This window comes from Aulonocara sp. 'chitande type north' Nkhata Bay, linkage group LG8 (genome assembly GCF_057382095.1).
Source record: "Aulonocara sp. 'chitande type north' Nkhata Bay isolate Kocher_YH1m ecotype deep benthic linkage group LG8, A_spYH_male_GT1.1, whole genome shotgun sequence".
NCBI lineage: Eukaryota > Metazoa > Chordata > Actinopteri > Cichliformes > Cichlidae > Aulonocara > Aulonocara sp. 'chitande type north' Nkhata Bay.
In genome coordinates, this window is record NC_141351.1 from 6,504,784 (window position 1) to 6,528,513 (window position 23,730).

The following is a 23,730-nucleotide window of genomic DNA, read 5'->3' on the forward strand; positions in this document are numbered from 1 at the left end:
TATATTTGATTGATGACTGGCGACCTGTCCAGGGTGCATCCCGCCTCTCGCCCTATGACAGCTGGGATAGGCTCCAGCCCCACATGACCCCGATAAGGATAAGGGGAAGAGGATGGATGGATAGATTTATTATTTATTTTAACAAACTTTTAAATTGTTTGCTTAGTCTGGGTTCGGGTTGTGGAAGCAGCAGTCTAAGAGAGAAGCCAACACATCTCTCCTGGGCCACCTTCTCCAGCTCTTCTGGTGGGGACAGTGAGTTGTTCCCAAGCCACAGATGGATGGACGGAAAAGCAAAACAATGTAGTATTATAGTGGTCCCTCGTTTTTAAAATTATTATGTTTTAAGGCTGTAAAACCCCTCACAACACTTTATACACTTTTCTCAGACAGGCATGAAAATTTTCATTCTTGTTTAAACACTCAAACTTCAAACCTTTGTAGAAAAATAAGCCCAGTATTATAGAATGAAACCAAAGATCAAACCCTGTTTTAGGTCCAAAACATGCGACTAGAGCAGCTGCTAGAGAATTCAACATTAATGAATCACTGGTACGGAGGTGGAAGAAGCAAGAAGAATGAGTTGAGTAAAGTTTGACTTACCTGACTGTTTTGTTTCGCTTAATGCACCTTATGGTCCGAAAAATACAATAACTTCTACTTTCCTTTAGCATGTCCAGAATCCCAACTTTTTGTGTGCAATGGTTAGCATCTTCCTCCACCGTTTTGGGTGCTACCACGGGTCCTTTGACTGTGCAAAACATTTCGCCGACATTGTTGTGTTTGTTGGGGAGAAAACTTACAAGCATACAGTGCAGCACTTCAAAGTCACACTGCTAGCGATTGAAGATTTATGTAAATTTCACAAGCTGAACACATTCTGTACTGTACAGGAGACACAGCACGAGATTGATTGATTGACAATGGTCTACAGCCAATCGGGATGCAGAACACAATGCACTGTAAAAAAACAAAACAAAAGGCATGCAAAATTGCACACAAACAAAAAAAAATCTACGAAAGGTGAACCACGTTATAGCAAGCGACTAAAATATTATTAATAAAATATTTAGTAGCATAATAGTATTTAGTAGCATTTTGCGAACTTGATATTTCTGCCTCAAAATGAGTGAACTGTTGGAAATTTCCTGCAGGGCCAACAAATAATTAAACACCCCAGTGGAGCGAGTTCAAAATGGATATAAACGACTGTCAGATCATCACACTATATGATTAACACATACAAAAGAAAAAAAGAGAGCTTGGGAAACTGTGTTACTACTCTTCCTGTCTGTTAGTTGACGGGCCATGTTTCCTCTCTTGTGTGATAAATTATGTCTCTTTTTGACGTAGATCTGCTATGATCAGTTTTTTCCCCCCTCTTTGTAGTGCGTTATTAACACATCTTACCCCTCCCCTTATGGTTTTTCCTTACTGCTACACTGTGTGATCTGAGGCTTCCAGATGTGCTTTGCACTCTGGTGATCATTACTGTCATAACAGTAAAGGGCAGCATCATTAACCTCAGGCACACACACACACAAAAAACACACTTCTCTCCCATGCCTCTCTCTCGCTCTCTCTGAGGAATTTATACTGAGGTACAGCTCAGCTTTGACACAGAAAGCAAGGACGCCATTTTTCTTCTGAAATTTTCATTAAGTGAGCAGTTGGAAATGATGAGTTTCTTGCTAGAGCCAGCACTCGCTAGCTCTAGCAAGAAACTAGCTCTGACTAGCTAGCTTTGCCTTGGAAGACAGGAAAGCAGCTGAAGTATTGCATGTTTTATTTAGAGCTGGAAAACTTTTAATGAGTGATGTTTGATTGTATTAGTAACACATAAACTTTGCTGGAAAACTTGGATATTCTTAGTTAAGGTTATTCTTCTTGGGTGCTTGTTTCCAAGTTCATCCATCCATCCATCCATTCGCTACCGCTTATCCTTTTCAGGGTCGCGGGGGGCGCCGGAGCCTATCCCAGCTGTCATAGGGCGAGAGGCGGGGTACACCCTGGACAGGTCGCCAGTCTGTCGCAGGGCTAACACATAGGGACAGACAACCATTCACACTCAGATTCACTCGCACATTCACACCTAGTGGCAATTTGAATTATCCAATTAACCTATCCCCACAAGCTGCATGTCTTTGGACGGTGGGAGTTCCAAGTTCATATTTGAGCCAAATAGCAGTTTGGCAAGAATGAAGATGTTGACTTGGACAGCTTTTTCTCTCTCTCTTTCTCCCTTCTTGTAATTCTGAACTACAGGCCTTGTAATAGGATCACTGGATGTTAGACAAAGGTCTCTTTGGCATCAGCTCACTCCTTAAAAGCACACATTGCTGTGTGTAACAGATTTCTCCGACCACTCCAAAGGCGTCTTTTTGTGGCGTCTGCTGGGTTCAGCACTTGTGATGTTGTTATTGCTGCCGCTGTGTTTTCTGCAGCCCCCAAACCACTCAGTAGCATATGATGGAAAGAGCGATTATAGTCCCCTGCAGACAAAGAATCTCATTTAATAGATTTTAGAGCTTTTTGTCGTCTTTCTCCCCGCTTCGTCATCTCACAGAACATGTGTGCTTGTGGTTGTTGAGCAACTATTTTTTATTTTCGGCACAGTTTGTGTGTCTGTGTATGTGTGTGATTTATGCATATAAATTAGTGTGCAGTGGTTTGTTTTTCTATGCGTGACATATTGTACATTAAGTATCTATACGTTATCTCAGCAGCACAGATGCACATGGGAAAGGTGCAGCACCAATTAGTCTTCTTCTGGCTCATCAGAGCGAGGAGTTCCACACTGGGAACTGTTAAGTGCGTTCCAGCTCGTATTAATGATACCCTGTCTCAGTGATGACGCCCTCTGGACTAGTATTGAGAAATTCCTGTTTTTAATTGCATAAGCAATTACTATGGTTTGTGATTTTTACAGTGATTTGGTTAATATTAAATCATGCATTTAAATGTGAGCTCACTCTCTCTATTTAATATGTTTGGAGTTTTGCAACATAGTCATTTCAAAAGTACAGATAAATTAAGTCTGGAGGTTTTTGTGGCTTTGGAGACTTTTCATTAAAATTATGAAACAAAACAAGTTGGACACACTGCTCTTATGTTTTTATCTTCTATTATGGCATACCTGGTTGAACACCTTTTCACTACGATTTAGTTTCAGTTCATTGGTAGTAATTGGGCAAAACCTTAAAACTATGAGGCAACTCCTTTAGACTTAAGCCATAAAGGTTTCTGGACTGGTCATTGACCATCTGACAACCACCGGTCACTAGGGACAAATGTTAACCAGCGATTGGTTGCAAACTGGTTGCTGGAAATTGCTGCCAGCCACTGTAAATTCGATTGCTAAACCCCTATCAATGTAGGCCTAGAGACTAGTCAGTGGACCTCTTGGTAATCACTGGTCAAAGAAGTTTGTATTCCAGCTGGGGAGTGGTTGCTGATCGCAAAAAGGTAAACGGTACTGTACATTTGCTTCGGTTGCTAGTAGGTTGCCACAGTTACGAGTAGTTTTCATCAAATATGCCAAGTTGACTGCAAACACTTGGCAGCTACTTGCCAAGCTATGGTAAAACTGTGAAAAATGCACAACAAATCGGAACTGGAGAACACTAACCTTCTGAGTTTAAATGTTTAGACCTAACACTCTCCATTTGCATGAGATGTTCATATTAGGGATATCTGCTCACACAGCCAAGATACCAAAAACAGTGAAATATCTTAGAGTAGTCTGGAGCCTCAGCTTTTGGCTAATAAGCATTACTTTGTGATCATTAGTATAAGTTTTATATGCACATCATGTTTAGGACAAGCAGGGGCCTAAATACTTAATACCTTAATTTAACCTTACTGTTCATTTTGGACTAGTATCAGTATGTTCATTGATGTCTGCATATCTGTATATCTTTAAGTGTGGTCTGTGTATCTGTACACTATGTCAAAGTACCTCACTTTTGCTTCTTTTTCTTTCTTTTTTCCTTTTTTCCACAGTACATAAATCCAGCGCAGACAGAATTAGATACTGCAAGTAGAGAAAGAAAGACATGCAAAACTTGTAGGCTTTTACACTCATCGAGGATGTTGAATTTAGAGAAAACAGGTTTTACGCACACCCAGAAACTCCTCAGAGAAGATTGAATTCCCATCGCCGGGGTCTGTTGTCTACTTTTCAGCGGCAAGTGGAGTATCAAAATCCCAGCAGTGCTCTCAGCCTCGCCTCTCCTTATAGATGGAGTACTGTAATTAGATTTCTTTGCTCTCCTTCTTCTCTCTCCTCCTGCAAGGTTTATATTCTACATTAAGGATGAGCTCACTTACACACTGGGATGGATGAATGTACAGACACACTTCTCTGCTGCCTTTGTTCACCTCCAAACCTGTTTACGTGTAGAGGGGGAAAAAATAACCCAACAAAATTAAAATACAGAATTTCATTGGAATTCCTAGCATTACTAGCGGCTGAAGAGTTGTACAATAGGTAATTAGAAGCAAAGATAAGCAGTGTATTGCTCTGCATAGCCTCTCTGTCTTTCACAGTCTCTCTCTCTTGCCGTTGGTTGTCTTTATCAGCAAGGGTTTTACTCTGTTCAAAAGTGAAGACACATTTATCACCCACTGGGAATTTGATAAGAGGGCATGGTTAAGCCTTTAACCCCATTGTTTTAATCATGAGCCTGAGTAATGCTCTGCTTTTTCTGTTTCTTGCTCTCTTAGTCTGTCTTTGTCTCTTTTTCTAACGCATCCAAAGGTGGAAGTTGTTAAGGATGTAGCACTGGGATTTCAGAATGAATACCAGGGCTGCATAGGTCAAGATGTATCATTTCAGGTACTACTGCACTGAAACAGAATCCAGGAAAGGTAGTGCTAATAGCATAGTGAATGGTAGAACTACTAATAAAGGGCAGACTCTTTTGACTTGTCAGTGGACGCTTCAGCTAAAAATTGTGTTTAGCACTGATTATTTGTGCTGAGCTACCATAGGCTTTCATGTCACCCCAGTGCTGCTGCTCTGTGAAGCTGTGGGAAGTGAGTTCCCACTATTAAATTCCATTCTTTTGAATTCTTTTGGTGACAGAGAAAGACTGGACTCAGAGTGGTCAAGCTCATAAAATAATCTTTATTTTACATTTCCAGAAATGGAGGCCTGAACACACGAACACACACGCTCAGGTCTGAATTCTTGCCAGCTAAATCCGTATATATATTTCTGCACTGCGTCACACCGACACACAGATTACTTAGTTCCGCTTTTCTATACTTCCTGTTTCTGCACAAGACGTGCAGTCTACTCTGTGACTTTTGGCCTACATTCTAACTCACAAGGGCGTTTTCCTACACTGGGCTCTATAAAACAATATAAACAGAAAATAAGCATTAAGAATATATGTTTATTTCCCCCTTTTAGCTAATAAAATTAGTTAACCTAATTAACTGACTTCCTCAATAACTACTGTGAACTAAAAACAGATATAATTAGCTTTTTCTGGTAAAAGGTCCTAGATTATTTTTGTCAATCTTTGGAAACGGCCTCTATAGAGTTAACCCATTTCCTCTTTAAAACTTACTCCTGGTTTCTTCTCCCCCTTTAACGGGTAGAGCATATCCGGCCTGAACACTGTGTTTGGGCAATTTACATAACATAGAAATCCTGCAAACTATTACTAAAGTCCCTCTCATTACTCTTCATTACTTTTATACTCACATTATAACCTCTGTCTAACGAGCTTTTAATCTTCTATACAACCTAAACAACAAATTTTCTGAGAGGTTTCTCTGTGCTCTGTGCTTCTTTTGAGTTCCCCTTTCTGGTGGTTGGTTCCTGGATTCTCGCCAACCCCTCCGTGGTTTTGCTGTGGTTCTGGAATCAGGAGGACAGGAGAAAAAACACCTCTCTCTGCTACGCCTCAATAATCAAATATGTTCATCAATTGTTCTGTTAACTTTTCAAAGTGAGTTCAAAATATCATGTTCTGGGCTCTATCATTCATATATATATATATACACACACAGATGCAAAAGTTACAGTTAATGACAATGGACGGTTGAACAAATAACGGCTGGCTGCGTCCACTGTTGGTAGCTGATTTTTTTTTTCCAAGTTTGGGTTTTATTTTATTAAGTTATTGCTCTCCCTCCTTGAGAATTGGCAGCATCAAAGTCTTTCAAGTGACTTTCATCAACCATTTAGCAATTCCTGCACCTAATCTGAAGCTGTCTGTGTTCACCCTGTGATAGACTAGCTACCTATTAAGGGTGTGCCCTACCTTCCTTTTGCCCTAAGAGAGGTGGGATAGACTCCATCCCCACTGAATTGGGGCAAGCAGTTAATAGGGAATATAGATGGATGGGTGAATGCATGCACTTGGGTCATAGAAACTGCACTTATAGACTCGGTCAAATCTCTTACAGGTTAAATTTGCCCCAAAAGCCATTTAAAACCCTTTTTGCCCAGCAGGTTATAATTTTATGTGCACAGTTTCAGTTCAGTTTAATTCAGTTTTATTTCTGTACCACAAACTCCCAAACACCGTCACCTTTAAGGGCTTTATTTGTCCGGTAATAACTCTACAACAATACATTGAAACCCCAACAATCACACTTGGTGATAATGGGAGGAAAAACTGCACCAGCGCAGCAATGCAAAACAAGACGTTCTCTTGTTTTTTGGCTGTCGATTGGCTCTTGAGTGACGGGGGTAGGATAGAGTCACAGAGGTTTGCCATCAGTTTCTAACCAGGAACCAGAATCGATTGTCACACACATTGCATGTATAACAGCAATCGCTGATTAATGGTGACTGCGTGCCTCCAGTGTCACCAGGTCTACACTCTCCTCTGTGGTTGTGTCAGGGAGGACACCTGGGAGCTTTAGCTGATGGTGTCCAATTGAAAATGTAGATACATCAGCAAACCCAAATGTCTTGTCTCTAATCATGCTGTTCACCAAACCTTTGTTTATTGCATTCTCTTTCATTCACCACAAGTTTTCTTCTTCCTTGCATGCGTTTGCGTGTTCTTTTTCTTGTTTTGTTTTAATCCCGTGCCAGTGTGTAGCTGGAGGACACAGGGAAGGGGATGCTTCGTGGTGACTAATGGCTCAGAGTGATTTATGGGGAACCAGAGCTGTAAGATGCTTCTCCATGCTACATCATTTTGTATCCCTCTGTCATGCAAATTATCAACAGCTTCTGTTTCATGATGAATTATTTCCCAGACCTGCACTTTAATGACAACCGCCCTTCAATACAAGCGCGCATGTTGGATGTTCACTCCTACGCATTGCCATTCTCACAGATGTGCAGATGACAGCTTTGTTCAGAACTACATTCGGAGTTTGTGTCAAAAGAGAACGAAGGAGAAATGGGAGAAAGGTTGGAAGAAAAATGATTCTCTTGGAGGTTTTAACCAATGGGAGGCGATTGAGTGGCAAATGGGAACTTGGCTCGCAATTAGCGAATCCAATCTTGTAACCTGCAAATAACCAGTGATCAAGAGATGAAAGGGAGATGATGGAAAGCAAGAAGGGGATGAAGAGGAGGAGCGATTGATAGAAAGATCATAAACATCAAACCTAATTAGTGTGCACTGATGTTTCTTTACCTCTTTTATTCCATTATTACGCGGTCAGCATCTTATTAACATTTTAAAAGCACAAGGCTCTTCAGAATATTCAGATGGATCTAACCAAATACGTAGCTCAGGTGATTACAGCATAGACGAGTCATAGCACAAAATACAGTGCATATTGGAATTCCAGTCTCCTTCCTGTGCATTTTTCTGCAACCCCTTCAAATTTGCATTCAATATGTTTTCATCACTCCGGCTGCTTACTCTGAGCATTTCCTGCACAGTCCATCCCCCACCTCTCTGTCTCCCCCCATCCTCCCCACACTCCCCACCTCCGTCTGTCAAACCAGAGTCCAGTCTCCACACGGGAGTCTTTATCACAAAGAAAAGCACAAAAGACTTGGTGCTGTTTGAAGACTGACAGGTAAATGGGATTTCCACAGAGACCGAGACAAGACTTGAAATTATCAGCACAAAGAGCCTGTGTTTTCATGAGGGCACCCACTTAGCAAGAGAAGGAAAGAATGCAGCAAAGCATGGCAAACAGACAAAAAAAAGTGGTGAAATTGGACCTAATGTTCCTATAGTAAATGCAATACTGCTATTTAACATCCTTTGAATGCTTACTGCTCTTCCTGTCACCATATAGCTTCACGGGAAACTCAAGACAATTCGACTGAGCACAGTTTTATGTTCTATTTGTGGCTGAATGGGTTTAGTGTGGTATTGTCAGTGGAAGAAGGAGGATTTTTGTTCCCAATATATCTCAATGCCTAGAGCCATGGCACCAGCTAAGGGTTTACATCCTACCAGGCCACCCACGCCAATTTAACTTCGAGGCACTTCGGATAACAATCAACAGAAGGTGATACGCAACTTTGATTGGAGTGAAAGGAAGTGGAATCAGTAGCGCATTGTATTTTGTCATTGTCAAATCAAGACCATTTGCTCAGAAGAGTGCCAGCTGTCATTATCCTGGAGACAGCAGTAGCCAAATGCAGTGTCTGGAAGTTCAAAAGCTCTCCAGTTTTTATTACAGCAGAGGATTGCGGCTCTTGTTTGCTATGGCGTCCCCATTCTGGTTGAAGGTGGACAATTCATGAAATCAACTGCTGTGTTATTTTTTAAGACTGCCTATAAATTCATTGCTGGAGATTTGAAACACTGTAGCTTCCATTTCTGGAGTATGTTTTCAGGCATTATGTGGAGCTCCTATTTGACCGTTGTAGAGACTATTCAATCTATCATTTTTATCTTTTTATCTGTGTAGGTTTGCAGTCATATAGGTCATGGTTGTCTCAAAAAATAAAAGAGAGATGGTTTCAGAAAGGATGAAAGGCTTTCTATGTCCACCTGGATAGGGCGTTATTAAACCTATAATAGTGGTGGCCTATGACACCATTATCAATTATAATGCAATCGCAGCAGGTAGCACGTCTTCAAGAAAGTTCTAAAGAAGTTAATTTATCTTCAACTTAAAAGCACTTGAAATCAACATGTAGGGTTGGTCAGACATGAATTGAAAACGGCTTGTCTTGTTGGCTTTGATCACTAAGAAAAAGGCATGTGAGGCAAGTTGTACAAGGGTAGTTCATGAACACTATTGCCTACCAAATCCACAAGTACACTAAGGTCTGAGGAGTGTAAATTTCATCATGGGACAGCAAGCATGAGCGTTCCTGCACATATCCATGTTCCTGCCTGACCGTGCACTCTCATCCACGGAGACTTTATTTTACAATTCAACAGCTACACATGCACCCCAGGCAATGAACTTCAAAGTTTAATAGGAATGACTAGTCGGTCATGGTTTCCCAGCTCTCCGTGGATGTGTCAGCGACAGAGTATAATTAAGGTTTAAATCAGGACTGGTAGTTGAGACATAACACACTCATAGTGGTAGAAGAAACTGTTGCCACATGTACACCATAGCCCTAAACCTTTCTCTCAGTCAGATTGGACATTTGCCAGCTTTAACTTGTCAGTTTCCTAGTATATCAAACCTCAGTTTGAGGGCTGGTTGTACAGCTAATAGTTCAGTGCATTTACCCACTAATGGATGGGCATCGTGTGTGGTGCTTCCCGAAGCTTTATCCAAGTAGTCTCCTAAACTACACATATTATTTACAGTAGTGTGAATATGTCTGAAGCAGACTATTTCCTGCTTCCAAAATTGTCTGAAGTTCAAATGTGAAAACTGCTTGATAGTCAGTGACTGAAGGAGGAATTCAGACAGGTTGTGTCAGGACAGAACTACTACTCACTACTATGACTTATTGGTGATGTTTAGTTTATTGGTTAACATGTTTTATACCAGTGGGATGAATGATTGGGTAACGAAGCAGAATGAATGGTTTATATGAAAGGAATCTTGTGAACTATTTTTAAAGAATTTGAAATAAAAAAGCTTAACTTTTCATCTAGCGCCATTACCATTTCATAACCCAGCCTGCAAGTACAAAAATACAGAAAAAAACAAACAAAACCTTTATTGGCAAATGTTAACTAGCATTTAGCTTGAAGCATGATATTTAGTGCCATTAATTGTTAATCATACCACAGAGAGCATTTCAACCAAGTTTTTAGTTGTATTTCTGAAAAAACAGATAATAGTACCATAGCTGTGTATGTCTAAATCGGCTTAAATGGTTGATATGACTGCAACTTCAGTACATTCTTGAAAAGGTGCTAACTTAGCTGTGAATTTGTGTCTCCACTGCTAATTTCACTGCTGTTGCTGGTGCTAAATGGGAACGTCATGCCCTTCAACTCAATCCTGAAGTGGTTAAATTGTTTTTGTTTTTTTTCCCACCTTCCAGACATTCACTTTTTGACAGACAATTTCAAAGGTCAGCTTCATCCTCTGACTGCATTACAGAGACATTTTCTCAACGCCTTTATTCTATTTTTTTTCCCCAGTTATTTATCTTTTATTCATACAGATAGTCTTTTAGAGATTGAAGATGCTTTTCTGTCTCAGACAGGCCATCTTTTTCTCTGAGTGTTTTTTAGCAAACAAGGGCCCGAATGGAGTCTTTGACTTCTAAAACCACATAATGATAGTTCTGTGAAAGGGGTACACTCAAACGAATTCGGGTCAGGGTAGGTGACTGGGGCTTATCTAAATTGTTTCTATGAAATTGGTTTTCCTCTGTGAAAGCCACTGGAACAATCCCACAGGGTAGGCTGATCCATTTCCAAAACATCCATGTTTTCTATTGGACCACTTCACATCAAATCTCAGCTATTAAAAAACAGCTTTTTTTTAGTCTCAGCTTTTAAAAAAGAGCCTGTTGTATGTTGGTGTCCTAAAAGAGGTCTGATAGTCGTGCAAAAAGACTTGTGTGTTTCAGTGTGAGACTTGATCTAAGCGACTTGGACTGGGTGATCCATACCACGGTCAATCTCATTTGACCTCCAGAGCCCACTTTGCTTAATCAGTGTCACCACTTAACCGTACCCTGACCAGTTTAAAGGGATTCTCAGGAGTGCTTTAGTTGGACTAGAACAAGATATGCATCTAGCCTCAGTAGCCTCCATGACGCATTACTGAGAACTGTCTTGATGCATTCTCAATCATCCAGGAAAGTAAATCTCCAAAAGTTGATTCTGTTCATCTGGTCGTAGCGTTTTGTGAGAGAAACATTTCGTCACTCATCCAAGTGACTTCTTCAGTCTCAGCTGACTGCAGGTTTCCCCAAATCTTATAATTTGCATAATGACTGAAACCAGCCCACTGAAGGAACAATGGGCTGGGAGGTCAGTTCCTTAATCTTAATTATGCAAATTCTCATGACCATTGACCATTGATCAATGGCCATGAGTACCATTCACAGAGAGTTGGGGAATGGCTGCAATCACAGCATTGTAAGATGGCGAAAGATGTACCCTTAGCCCCCCTCCTCAATTCAGAGATGGTCTTTCCCTTTTCACGTAAATGGCCTCCTTGACTCCGCGCTCAAACCAGCGTTCCTCCCTGTCCAAGATGTGTACATCCTCATCATTGAAAGAGTGTCCACTGGCCTGTAGGTGTAAATAGACTGCAGAGTCCTGGCCTGACGAGGTAGCTCTTCTGTGTTGTGCCATCCGCTTCGCCAAAGGTTGTTTGGTTTCCCCGATGTATAAATCCTGGCAATCCTCCTGGCACTTAACAGCGTACACTATGTTACTCTGTTTGTGTCGGGGGACCCGATGCTTGGGGTGGACCAATTTTTGGCGCAGCGTGTTTTGGGGTTTAAAAGCCACAGGGACCCAGTGATTAGAAAAAATGTGTCTCAACTGCTCCGATACTCCTGACACATATGGGATCACTACAGGTTTTCACTTGGGCAGCGGTTGTTCTTCTCTCATGGATCGGCTGGAGCTTTCTTTAGGTGCCTTTCCAGCTTTGACAAAAGTCCAGCTGGGATAACCACATTTACTCAGGGCCTTCTTGATGTGCTGTTCTTCTGCCTCACTGGCCGCTGTGTCAGTGGGGATGGTGTTCGCTCTGTGTTGTAGCGTCCTGATGACACCCAGTTTGTGCTCCAGTGGATGATGAGAGTCAAACCTTAGATACTGATCCGTATGTGTAGGTTTACGGTACACGTCAGCTTTTAGATGTCCCCCATTACTGATGGAAATCTCACAGCCTAAGAAGGCTAACCTGCCACTTTTCATATCCTCCCTGGTGAATTTGATGTGTCGTCCACTGAGTTAATGTGATCCGTGAAATGTGGTACGTCCTGAGATTTGATTTTCACCCAGGTGTCATCCACATATCTGAACCAATAGCTTGGTGGTGTTCCAGGGTAGGATAGCAAAGCCCTCTTTTCCACTTCTTCCATGTACAGATTGGCCACGATGGGTGAAACTGGGGAGCCCATGGCACACCCATGTTTCTGCCTGTAGATCTGACCCTTGTATGTGAAGTAGGTGGAATGAAGACACAGTTCCAAAAGCAAACACACTTGGTCGATGCTGAGAGTGGTCCTGTTGCTGAGGTTGGTGTCATCCTGTAATCTCTTACGGACTACCTCCAACGCTTCCGTGACTGGGATGCAAGTGAAGAGAGATGTAACGTCGTACGAGACCATGGTTTCATCTGCCTCCATAATGACATCTCTCACCTTCTCAACAAAATCCAGGATGTTCTGGATGTGGTGTTCAGAGCTGCCCACCAGCGGGTTGAGGATCAAAGCCAGAAACTTGGAGATGTTATAGGTGACAGAGTCGATCATGCAGACAATCGGTCTTAAAGGTGTGACGTATCAATTATTTAACACAGTTTTATTATTCTCATCTAAAACCATTTTCAGTCTCTGTCGGATCCGCTTCTCTTGAGATTTTACCATGTCGATGGTAAAATTTGTTTGCCTCACGCGTTCATTAAGCAACTGATGCTGTACCCTCTGGAGGATTTTTGTTGCCCGGAAGCCTTAACTGAAGAGCTCATTTGCAGACCCTTAGGAGTACTCCTGTTTTGTCGGCATCTGAGGCTGAATCTCAGGTGGTTCCTGTAGTCCGCCGTAAGACGGCGGACTACAGGAACTACAGGACTACAGGCAACGGGCAAGACACTTCACCCGTTGCCTACTGGTGGTGGTCAGAGGGCCCGGTGGCGCCAGTGTCCGGCAGCCTCGCCTCTGTCAGTGCGCCCCAGGGTGGCTGTGGCTACAATGTAGCTTGCCATCACCAGTGTGTGAATGTGTGCGTGAATGGGTGGATGACTGGATATGTAAAGCGCTTTGGGGTCCTTAGGGACTAGTAAAGCGCTATATAAATACAGGCCATTTACCATTTACCATTTACGTGCTGTTTGCTCATACTGACGTACAACCTTTAGGCAGTCCTCGCCAAAGTGGGTTAAAACGTCTTGATGCATTCTCAATCATCCAGGAAAGTAAATCTCCAAAAGTTGATTCTGTTCATCTGGACAGGGAGCAACACTAAAAAAAGCAGAGTGTAATAATAAGGAGCGATAATCTAAAATGAAGCACACTTGGGAAGCTTTAGGGTTAAGAGTAAAATTGGGCTTTGGCACAGAGCAAATGTGAGTAGGACCTTAAAGTCAATCATTTCTGAGATTTTTTAATAGAAAAATAGAAAAGAAAATACTATTCACAAATATACATGGGGTAGTCTGCATTTACATAATCCAGCAAGTTGATGCATTCTTATAAAGTTAAAATGACAAATACATAGGAGTCGGCACCGGTTTGTGGCAGCTACCATGTTTCCCAACCATATTTGAATAAAGTGGCGGGGAAAGACATCTCCTTTGACTAATTGTGTTATGTCTGTGGCCACATGTAGTAAACCAAAAGGTGGAGGAGAAGAGAAGTTATGAGTGTTTGCATGCTGTTGAGGTACATTTAAATTTGTGTCTGCACCTTCACACTCAAGATATGAAGGATCATACCTATGTTTTATCATCTCAGATGGGATTGATTCCCTTCACCAAAGAAATTGGCATCTTAATAAAAATCTCATTCTCTTCCTTCTACACCTCAAGCCTCATCTCCAAAAATGAAGGCAGGCCTATAATACACAAAAACCTGCAGACATGTGCTCATTTATTCCAGATATTGTTAGAATGACTTATTGTCAGCAGATTAGACACGTGACCCTCCCGTCTCCAGATAGCTGACAACAACAGCTGTTTATAAGCTAATATTGTGCCAGCTAATGTTAGGCTTGAGTTTTCTAAAAATCACAGTTTCCCTCTGATAAACAGTTTGATTACATTCTCACATCTTTTGAGCGTTTATTCATTAAGCATTAGAGCAAACAGTATCCAATAGGGGTGGGCGATATAAACGATATAAATTTGGCCAACGATAGATTTTGACTATATCACTCTACCGCGATAGCGCGTGTTGATGATGTCATCAAGCTGCGACTGTTTTGGTCAAAAGCATCGCAGCAGCTACAACCATTATCATCTGCAAATTATGCCGGACGACAGTCATAGCAAAGAGATGAAGCACTTTTGAAATATGGGGAAAGCCAAAAACTGCGCTTCCTCCACTTCCGTAACATTGATTCATTAATGTTGAATTCTCTCACATCTGTTCTATTCCCATGTTGTTGCAGTATATTAATGACTAACCTCGTATTGTGGATGAATAATCTCAGTTGTTCTCCTGACTGAAGTTTGGCCCGTGTATAGCATCCTGCTATGCGATTGCATTTGTCCCTAACCACCAGAATCCCTCACGTTAACTTTTATCGAGTGGAAAAAATTTGGCGTTCATCCTCCAGCTTCACTGTGCTAATGTTATGCTAACATAGCTGTGTCGCTAGCAGTCACGTAGCACAAAATTATATACCAAGTAGTCAAACTTCAGTAACCCTGCAAACGCCACTGCTGTTTAGTTTTCTGTCTTCATTTATGTTGGAAGTGATAGCAGTGTGATAGATAATTAGTTTCAAAAATTTCTGTCAGAACATGGTATGTCATGTTTACGTGTAAACTAGCGAGCTAACGTCCTGTTAACTTGTAACTCCGTTAAATTTAATAAATTCTATTTTCATGGATGCCAGGATGTTAAACTTGATTGCTGCACCCGATAAAGCAGCAACGCTGATGATTTAATTAAAGATAAAAGAATTTCGACCGTTTTTAACTCTCAGTGTTCGTTTGACTTTGGGACCTGAAGCGGACGGAGTTTTGGACCCAGATTGCTCCGCGAAGCTCCTCACTACGGCAGCCGTAATGCTCTGACAATCCATCAAGCAGTGCGGCTTACCAAAGTTGTACTAAAACATTTTTAACAGATTTCTGCCAAAATCGGTTCGAGGTCAGTAAGCACAACCAGAATTCATACATAAGGCACACTCTCGATTTTTGAGAAAATTAAAGGATTTTAAGTGTCCCTTATAGTGTGGAAAATGCGTTATACAGAAGAAAAGAATATATCGCGATATATATCGTTACCGCACGTGCTTCAAATTATATCGCGATATGGATATGGCCATATCGCCCAGCCCTAGTGTCCAACAATTTCAGATCCACTTCAAAGATAATTTCACTAATATCAGCTATTAACAGCTAACAGTAGCTAACAGCAGCAATAACAGCTTACCAACAGTTCAGCATATCCTCAATAACTCACCTCAGTATTGTCATTGGTTAGCTTCTCTGACTCATTGAACCGTGTCTCAGAGTTTTACATCCTCCTCCAGACTAAATAATAGTGCACTCCTATCACTCTGCATTCACAGCTGTCACGGCTGGCGGGGTGAGCCGTGTGGTGTTGGAGGAAAAGGAGGACCCAAAATGCGGCAGTGACTGATGATTCGAGTGATGTTTATTTACAAGTGGTGGAGTGGCAAAAACAGGCAGTGAGACATGACAAAACAACTGAAGAAACCTAAACTGGGAGAACTAAATGACAAACCTGAGACCATACAAAAGGGGTGCGGGGCAGAGAGACGCAGAGACAGGAACGGAACACCATAGAACGCAGACAAGCCGACAACGAACACAGACCAACACCCACTAAATATACACACACAAGGTAATCAGGTAATCACACACAGGAGGGAAGAACAGCTGAACCTAATACACATGAGGACCGGAGGAGACAAGCTGAACACAATGACAACAGACACAGACTTTCAGAACAAAACAGGAAATCTAGGACCCGAACCGGACACAAGGGGGGAGGACACAGAATAACTAGAACAGAGGGAAATAATCACAAAACACAAAACGCTGGGTCAACGACCCAGGACCATGACAACAGCTGAGGTAAACAGCTTACATAAATAGGGAAAATTCCAGGGCAGATCTCTGGACTCTGGAGCAAACAGGAGCAGAAACAGACTGACCACCGCTGTACATTCTAAATGTAATGTTTTTGACTGCCGTATTTTTTGGACCATGAGGCCCACTGTCTATGAACAGGTCTGTTTTCATACACAAGGCGCATCAGATTATAGGGCGCATTAACCTCCTACGACCTGGCGTCCACATATGTAGAAATCACATTCTGGGTTGTCTAGACCAAAATATAAGATTTTGCTCTACGAGTACACTTTACTGCCACTGTTCTATCGAAATTTACAACGAATGTCCTCATCTCATTTTTCTCAAAAACAAAAATTAGGTAAAAAAAAAAATCTGGTAATTCTTCAGGTCCCAAACAGCCCAAATAGCAAATAGAATTTAAAAATGCATGCCATGAAAGAGTTCGGATTTGAGGTTAATCGAAACAAAAGTCAAATGTTATTCAACTGATTCTTCTTGCTTCCTCCACTTCCGTACCATTGATTCATTAATGTTGAATTCTCTTGAGGCTTCCTCGTATTGTTCATGGATTATCTCAGGTGTTCTCCTGACTGAAGTTTGGTCCGTTTACAGCATCCTGCCATGTGATTGCATTTCTCACTAACCATCGGAAACCCTCGCGTTAACTTTTATCGAGTGGAAGAAAGTTAGCGTTTTGGACCAGATTACTCCGAGTCCAAGAGGGTCCTGACTACGGTAGCCGTAATGCTCCGACAATCCATCAAGCGGTGCGGCTTCGTAGCTTTCCAAAGTCGTACTAGAACATTTTTTGACAGATTTTTTTAGTTCCGTGTACCACATACAATCAGTTCAAGGTCAGTAAGCACAACCAGAATTCATACATAAGGCGCACCGGATTATAAGGCGCTCTGTCGATTTTAAGCGTGACTTTATAGTGCGGAAAATACGGTACAATGTAACATAAATCAGTCATGAATCAGTCATCTAACTTTTACTAAGGTTTAATGCCTCTACAATGGTCTTACTATAGCTTTTGTAAAAAATGGCTTTTCTAATAGTAATGTGGACTACAGAACATCACTATATTAATACAGTGGGGCAAAAAAGTATTTAGTCAGCCACCGATTGTGCAAGTTCCCCCGCTTAAAATGATGACAGAGGTCAGTAATTTGCACCAGAGGTACACTTCAACTGTGAGAGACAGAATGTGAAAAAAAAATCCATGAATCCACATGGTAGGATTTGTAAAGAATTTATTCCTAAATTAGGGTGGAAAATAAGTATTTGGTCACCTCAAACAAGGAAAATCTCTGGCTCTCACAGACCTGTAACGTCTTCTGTAAGAAGCTTTTCTGTCCCCCACTCGTTACCTGTATGAATGGCACCTGTTTGAACTCATCATCTGTATAAAAGACACCTGTCCACAGCCTCAAACAGTCAGACTCCAAACTCCGCCATGGCCAAGACCAAAGAGCTTTCGAAGGACACCAGGAAAAGTATTGTAGACCTGCACCAGACTGGGAAGAGTGAATCTACAATAGGCAAGCAGCTTGGTGTGAAAAAATCAACTGTGGGAGCAATCATCAGAAAATGGAAGACATACAAGACCACTGATAATCTCCCTCGATCTGGGGCTCCACGCAAGATCTCATTCCGTGGGGTCAAAATGATCATGAGAACGGTGAGCAAAGATCCCAGAACCACACGGGGGGACCTGGTGAATGACCTGCAGAGAGCAGGGACCAAAGTAACAAAGGTCACCATCAGTAACACACTACAATGGCAGGGAATCAAATCCCGCAGTGCCAGACGTGTTCCGCTGCTGAAGCCAGTGCATGTCCAGGCCCGTCTGAAGTTTGCCAGAGAGCACATGGATGATACAGCAGAGGATTGGGAGAATGTCATGTGGTCAGATGAAACCAAAGTAGAACTTTTTGGTATAAACTCAACTCGTCGTGTTTGGAGGAAGAAGAATACTGAGTTGCATCCCAAGAACACCATACCTACTGTGAAGCATGGGGGTGGAAACATCATGCTATGGGGCTGTTTTTCTGCCAAGGGGACAGGACGACTGATCCGTGTTAAGGACAGAATGAATGGGGCCATGTATCGTGAGATTTTGAGCCAAAACCTCCTTCCATCAGTGAGAACTTTGAAGATGAAACGAGGCTGGGTCTTCCAAAATGACAATGATCCAAAACACACCGCCCGGGCAACAAAGGAGTGGCTCCGTAAGAAGCATTTGAAAGTCCTGGAGTGGCCTAGCCAGTCTCCAGACCTCAACCCCATAGAAAATCTGTGGCGGGAGTTGAAAGTCCGTGTTGCTCGGCGACAGCCCCAAAACATCACTGCTCTCGAGAAGATCTGCATGGAGGAATGGGCCAAAATACCAGCTACTGTGTGTGCAAACCTGGTAAAGACCTATAGTAAACGTTTGACCTCTGTTATTGCCAACAAAGGTTATGTTACAAAGTATTGAGTTGTATTTTTGTTATTGACCAAATACTTATTTTCCACCCTGATTTACGAATAAATTCTTTACAAATCCTACCATGTGGATTCATGGATTTTTTTTTCACATTCTGTCTCTCACAGTTGAAGTGTACCTCTGGTGCAAATTACTGACCTCTGTCATCATTTTAGGTGGGGGAACTTGCACAATCGGTGGCTGACTAAATACTTTTTTGCCCCACTGTATATCACAAATGTTTCACATACATGTGAAGGAAGCGCACTGCTGCTGCGTGGTGTTTTGCGGCATGTGTGGGATACGGATCATCAGCGATGTGGCGACAGAACTCAGACGCACTGACACATGTACATATGCACACTTACACGCTCCCACACACTTTATTTAGCAGCATTAATCATGGTATCTTTGGAAGTTTCAGAGGAGGTTCAGAGAAACCATTTCAGCTTCAAAAAGATTTTTTTTTTCTTCCCTGCTTTCTCCCGCTGGTTCATTCGTCATTATTATTACAGGATTAATCCTCGTCTCTCACTTCTTCACTATTGTCGTCTTAGCGTCTTCCTCCCACCATCTCATCTTTCTAAAGTCTTTTTTTTCTGAGGTGATGAAGAAGTCGCATCTCTCATGTGGATACTGTAGCAAATCCAGAATTTCCACAGTCGGCCTCGATAACTGAGTCATCAGGTGATGCAATCAAACATTTCCCCTGGTTCACACTTCTGTCACTTCTTCGCTTTGTTGTCATTCATGGGGTCTGAATAAATGTAGATGAACTGTATAATTTCTTGTGGGATAGATATAAAAACACTAGCATGGGAAGCCTTCAGCACAGAGCACACACATACTGATAATCATACAGAATAATGAGTACATGCTTTGCCCTACAGTCAGAGAGGGCATTTATGGCCTTTCAGCTCTTATGTAAAACACATTAAATAAAATAACAAGGACACACACATTTGCAAACACAGGACTAGACAGTTCTGAGCCTGCTCAGTTAGTCGGTCACCTCGAGAAGTGGCAAGGTTACATGAAGGCTGGTATTCCTGGGCACACAGATATACACACATTCAATGAATCTGTGTGGTCCATGACGATGTAGCTGCAGGCCCACCCACAAGTCACTGAAGGGTTGGACACACACGACGCTGCTCCAGGTTTTTATTGGAAATGAATTTAGCCCAGGCATACACCCATACAAGCCTTAAATCATCCATTCTCATCTACGGCAGATTAATTATTTAATGGTCCATAATGTGCAACCGCTGTCCTCTCACAGCTCCGAATATTAATACATATTTAGGTCACATTTGTATTCTGCTGCTGTTTGATTATGCAGAATGGCGGACTTGATGATTCAGGGCAATTTCACGGTGCCGACATCGAAGTAGTATCAGCGGTGGATACATGAGAGCTTTCTGGGAGGGATCTTCCTTGTCTTTGTTGTGCAGATTTCTGAGACAGACCGATGTCTTTCTCATGAACAGGCTGAAATTTATCCTCTTTTGTTGCCAGTTTTCATTATTTTTTTTGGCCGGGTGTCTCTCCAGAGATGAGGCAGCGAGCAGCCAGACTTCCCTCCATGGAAACACTTGCCATTGGAAAATAGAGCAGCTCGCGTTTTCTGCCAAAAGGCGGCTGTAAACTAATTTCAACCCTCCCTCTCACCTACACGTACGTGTGCAACTTGCAAACACAAGTACATTTAGCTCCAGAAAATTAATTCAGGGGTTTGAAGTATTGAGTGAAACATTCAGGATTTACAACCATGGTTTTTTTCACAGTCCCCCATTTTAAAGTTTAATTTCACCTATTAACTTGACCACAAATTAGTTTTGAGTACTTTGAGGCTTCTTCACAGGCAACTAGTTTTGTGTCACTTAGCAAAATGTGATGAAGTGATTGATTTGACCCTGACAGAATGTTTCCTGCAACTCCTGTGTTGCTTTCGCTTTAGATCACTGTGCACTGTTACTATGGAGCATCTCTAATCACCTTAGCTGCGTTTGCTTAATCTGAGCAGACTGTATAACTCTAAAGCTGCTTGTGTCCTTGGAAACAGTTTTTATAGTTTGTACCACATCATCGATTATAAACTTTTGACAGATTCCCTTTGGAAACCACAAATACCAAAGTCGTCACACTTGCTTCTCAGTGTTTTACAGATGACGATTTATGGTTGCCATTGTAAGCCACTCCATGGAGTCTTCATACTTTCCTTGATCTTAGGCTGGTGTCACATACATCTAGAGACTGATTGGTGACTGGTTGGCGACTGGTTGGCATGGGCAGCATCTAATATGTCCTTTCTGAGCTCCATGTTGTGATCATTTTTGATCATACGCCACTGTGTTTGTCCACGGCCATCCAGCATTTTGTTTTCTTAGAATGTACTGTATTGTTAATGTGACCACTCCTAATCTTCTCTGTTTTCTCTGGTGGATTTCTGTTGTTGTTTTTTTTAAGCCTAAGGATAGACTTTTTCACTTGTACTGAGAGCAGATTTCAAATGTAAATACTACATTTGGGATCCACTTACAACCTTTTAAGAGTTTTTGAATCAATAATCCAATTACCGCTGGTCCCCTGACCAAAAATAATTACTTTAAGCTCACGTTAAGCCAGTATTCATTCTGAGTCTTTATTCGTTATAGAACTGTAGCTTAAATATTTTTGGAAATGTCTAAAAATTTGGGTACCTACTGTATTGGACCTTATTATATCCTAATATTAAAGCATTAATCCAGTGACAAGTGTCACCTTATCTTTTCTTATCTAAAATTCTCCCCCTCAAATTCACATTCTGACCTTGTGTTTACCCCTCGCTCAAGTGAAAATTGGCCAGAAATGAGAGGAGCTTGCTTAAAAGTCCAATTGTTTCTCCCCACAAACGAGAAACAAATTTGTAGACAAATACAACCTTCACACAGAAAAACAACTTATCTTGCACCCCTCATTCAAACTGAGGCTTGTTTGGCATGCCATTTTAAGTGTGCATTCATTTCAACTGAAGTGACACAGCATGACTGCCGCAGGGCCAAGCCAAACCCTCACCATTCTATATAATGATGCTGTTTGTAATTGAAATCAAATTGAAAATCGTAACCACCCTAATGAAAGTTTCCTATGTGACAAGTGGAAGCTTCCACAGTTTGCTTTTCCGTCTGTTCCTTTCTCTCATTTCCTTCCTCCCTTTGTAAATTTCCAGTTTTGAGTCTTTACATCATATCATATTTTTCCTTTTTTGCCCCTTTTTTCCTGCTGTCCATCACTGATTCTTTACCCGATTCATCTCACCTTTTAGATTATTCTGCTTTTATTCCCTTGCTTTTTTGTTTGTTTGTTTGATCATGCAACTACAGTGGATGATCGCAGAATTTTGTCGTTGGTTAAGAAAAATCTATTCACAATAACTAGCCAAGAGACACTGTCAGAAATGCAAATACAAAGGGTTTATATCTAGGTGCAAACCACTGGTTACACTCAAGAACAAGAAGACTAGATCAAATGTTCCCAGAAAACACATGAGAGCCTCCACAGTCCTGAAAAAACCCAGCTAGCACTGCACTATGAACGCATACTGCAAAAGCAACCCAAAGAGTTTATGAAGGCCAAGTCATTCGCATGATTTCAACGCAATAGAGCATCTTTTTCATTTATTAAAAACAAAACTGAATGTAGAAAGACCCAGAAACAAGCAGCAACTGAAGGCATCTGCAGTACACAGGCCAGAGAGGAAGCTAAAAAAAGTAGCAAGCAATCAGTCAAGAGATGTTGCTAAGTGGTATATAAAATACAATGCTGGGAAGCTATTAAACAGTGACTTTAAAATATATATATCATAGACCTAAATGATGCCACCCTATTCCTGCCTTTTCAGTGATCGACGCTCATGACACATTTGGCTGCTTGTGCTTGTTAAGGATTGACCATGCTAAATATGCCCTCAAAGACAATCTTCTACCAGCCATCCAGCAGTGATTTGGTGACAATCTGTGCATTTTCCAGCATGATGGAGCACCTTGTCACAACGCAAAGGAGATAACCAAGTGGCTCCATTTTGCATCCATGGCCAGAAAACTTTCCAGATCTTAATCAAATCTGTAGTCAATCCCCAGAAAGCAGGTGGGCAGGCAGAAGCCCACAAACTGATCTACTTCAAGCACTGATAAGGCAGGATTGGTTCATCTAGAATTTGACCCAGAAGCTAACGTTCTGCATCCCACAGAGAATTGTAAAAGTTATGAAGAAGAAGGATCGAGGCTGTAAATAGTGACTCTTTGGATAAATGTGATTTATTTGCCAATAAAACTCTAAAAGCTGTGAAATATTTGTAATTGTTTTTCACCATATCATAGAAAAATGTTTTTAAAAAATCTAAATAGAAATTCATAATTCAGTATCAGCCTGAAAAATCTAATATTGTTCTGCCTCCAATTTATTGTAAATTCAGCGTCCCGTACCATTCACCACTACCTCTCTGTCCCTCCTCGCTGCAGGGGTGAAGGCGGTTTTCTCCGGTCATTATCACCGTAACGCCGGGGGCTGCCACGGTGGCCTGGACATGGTCGTAAGCTCGGCCATCGGCTGCCAGCTGGGAGAGGACACCCACGGAGTCAGGGTGGTGGTAGTGACTGCAGACAACGTCATCCATCGCTACTACAGCCTGGAGCAGCTGAGGGCTCGAGGCTTAGACGAGGACCTCAAGAAACTCCTGCAGGCCTGAGCGAACACTCAAACAACGATGAAGCTGGGTGTTTTGTTAACCGACTAGTATATTTTACATTCAGCACATTGTTGCAACGTGCTACAGTATTATGAGATCACTTGTTCTAATCAGACAGGAGATTTATTCTTATGGTCTACCAGACCCAGATTTGGGTTCTCCAACGACTGAATCATCAAAAACTCTGTTAATTTCATCAAAGTGAAAACAACATAATTTAAAT

General features: G+C 41.7%; 1 protein-coding gene across 1 annotated transcript in view; it reads left to right on the top strand.

Annotated features, from left to right (window-relative positions):
* The window catches only part of cpped1 (calcineurin-like phosphoesterase domain containing 1), a 59,181-nt gene that overhangs the window by 32,897 nt on the left and 2,554 nt on the right, over positions 1-23,730 (top strand). The window contains exon 6 of the mRNA XM_086303000.1: positions 23,281-23,730. This exon is cut by the window's right edge and continues 2,554 nt beyond it. Coding sequence (XP_086159126.1) covers positions 23,281-23,507 — 227 coding nt within the window. The 3' untranslated portion in view covers positions 23,508-23,730. The remainder of the gene's footprint in view (positions 1-23,280) is intronic.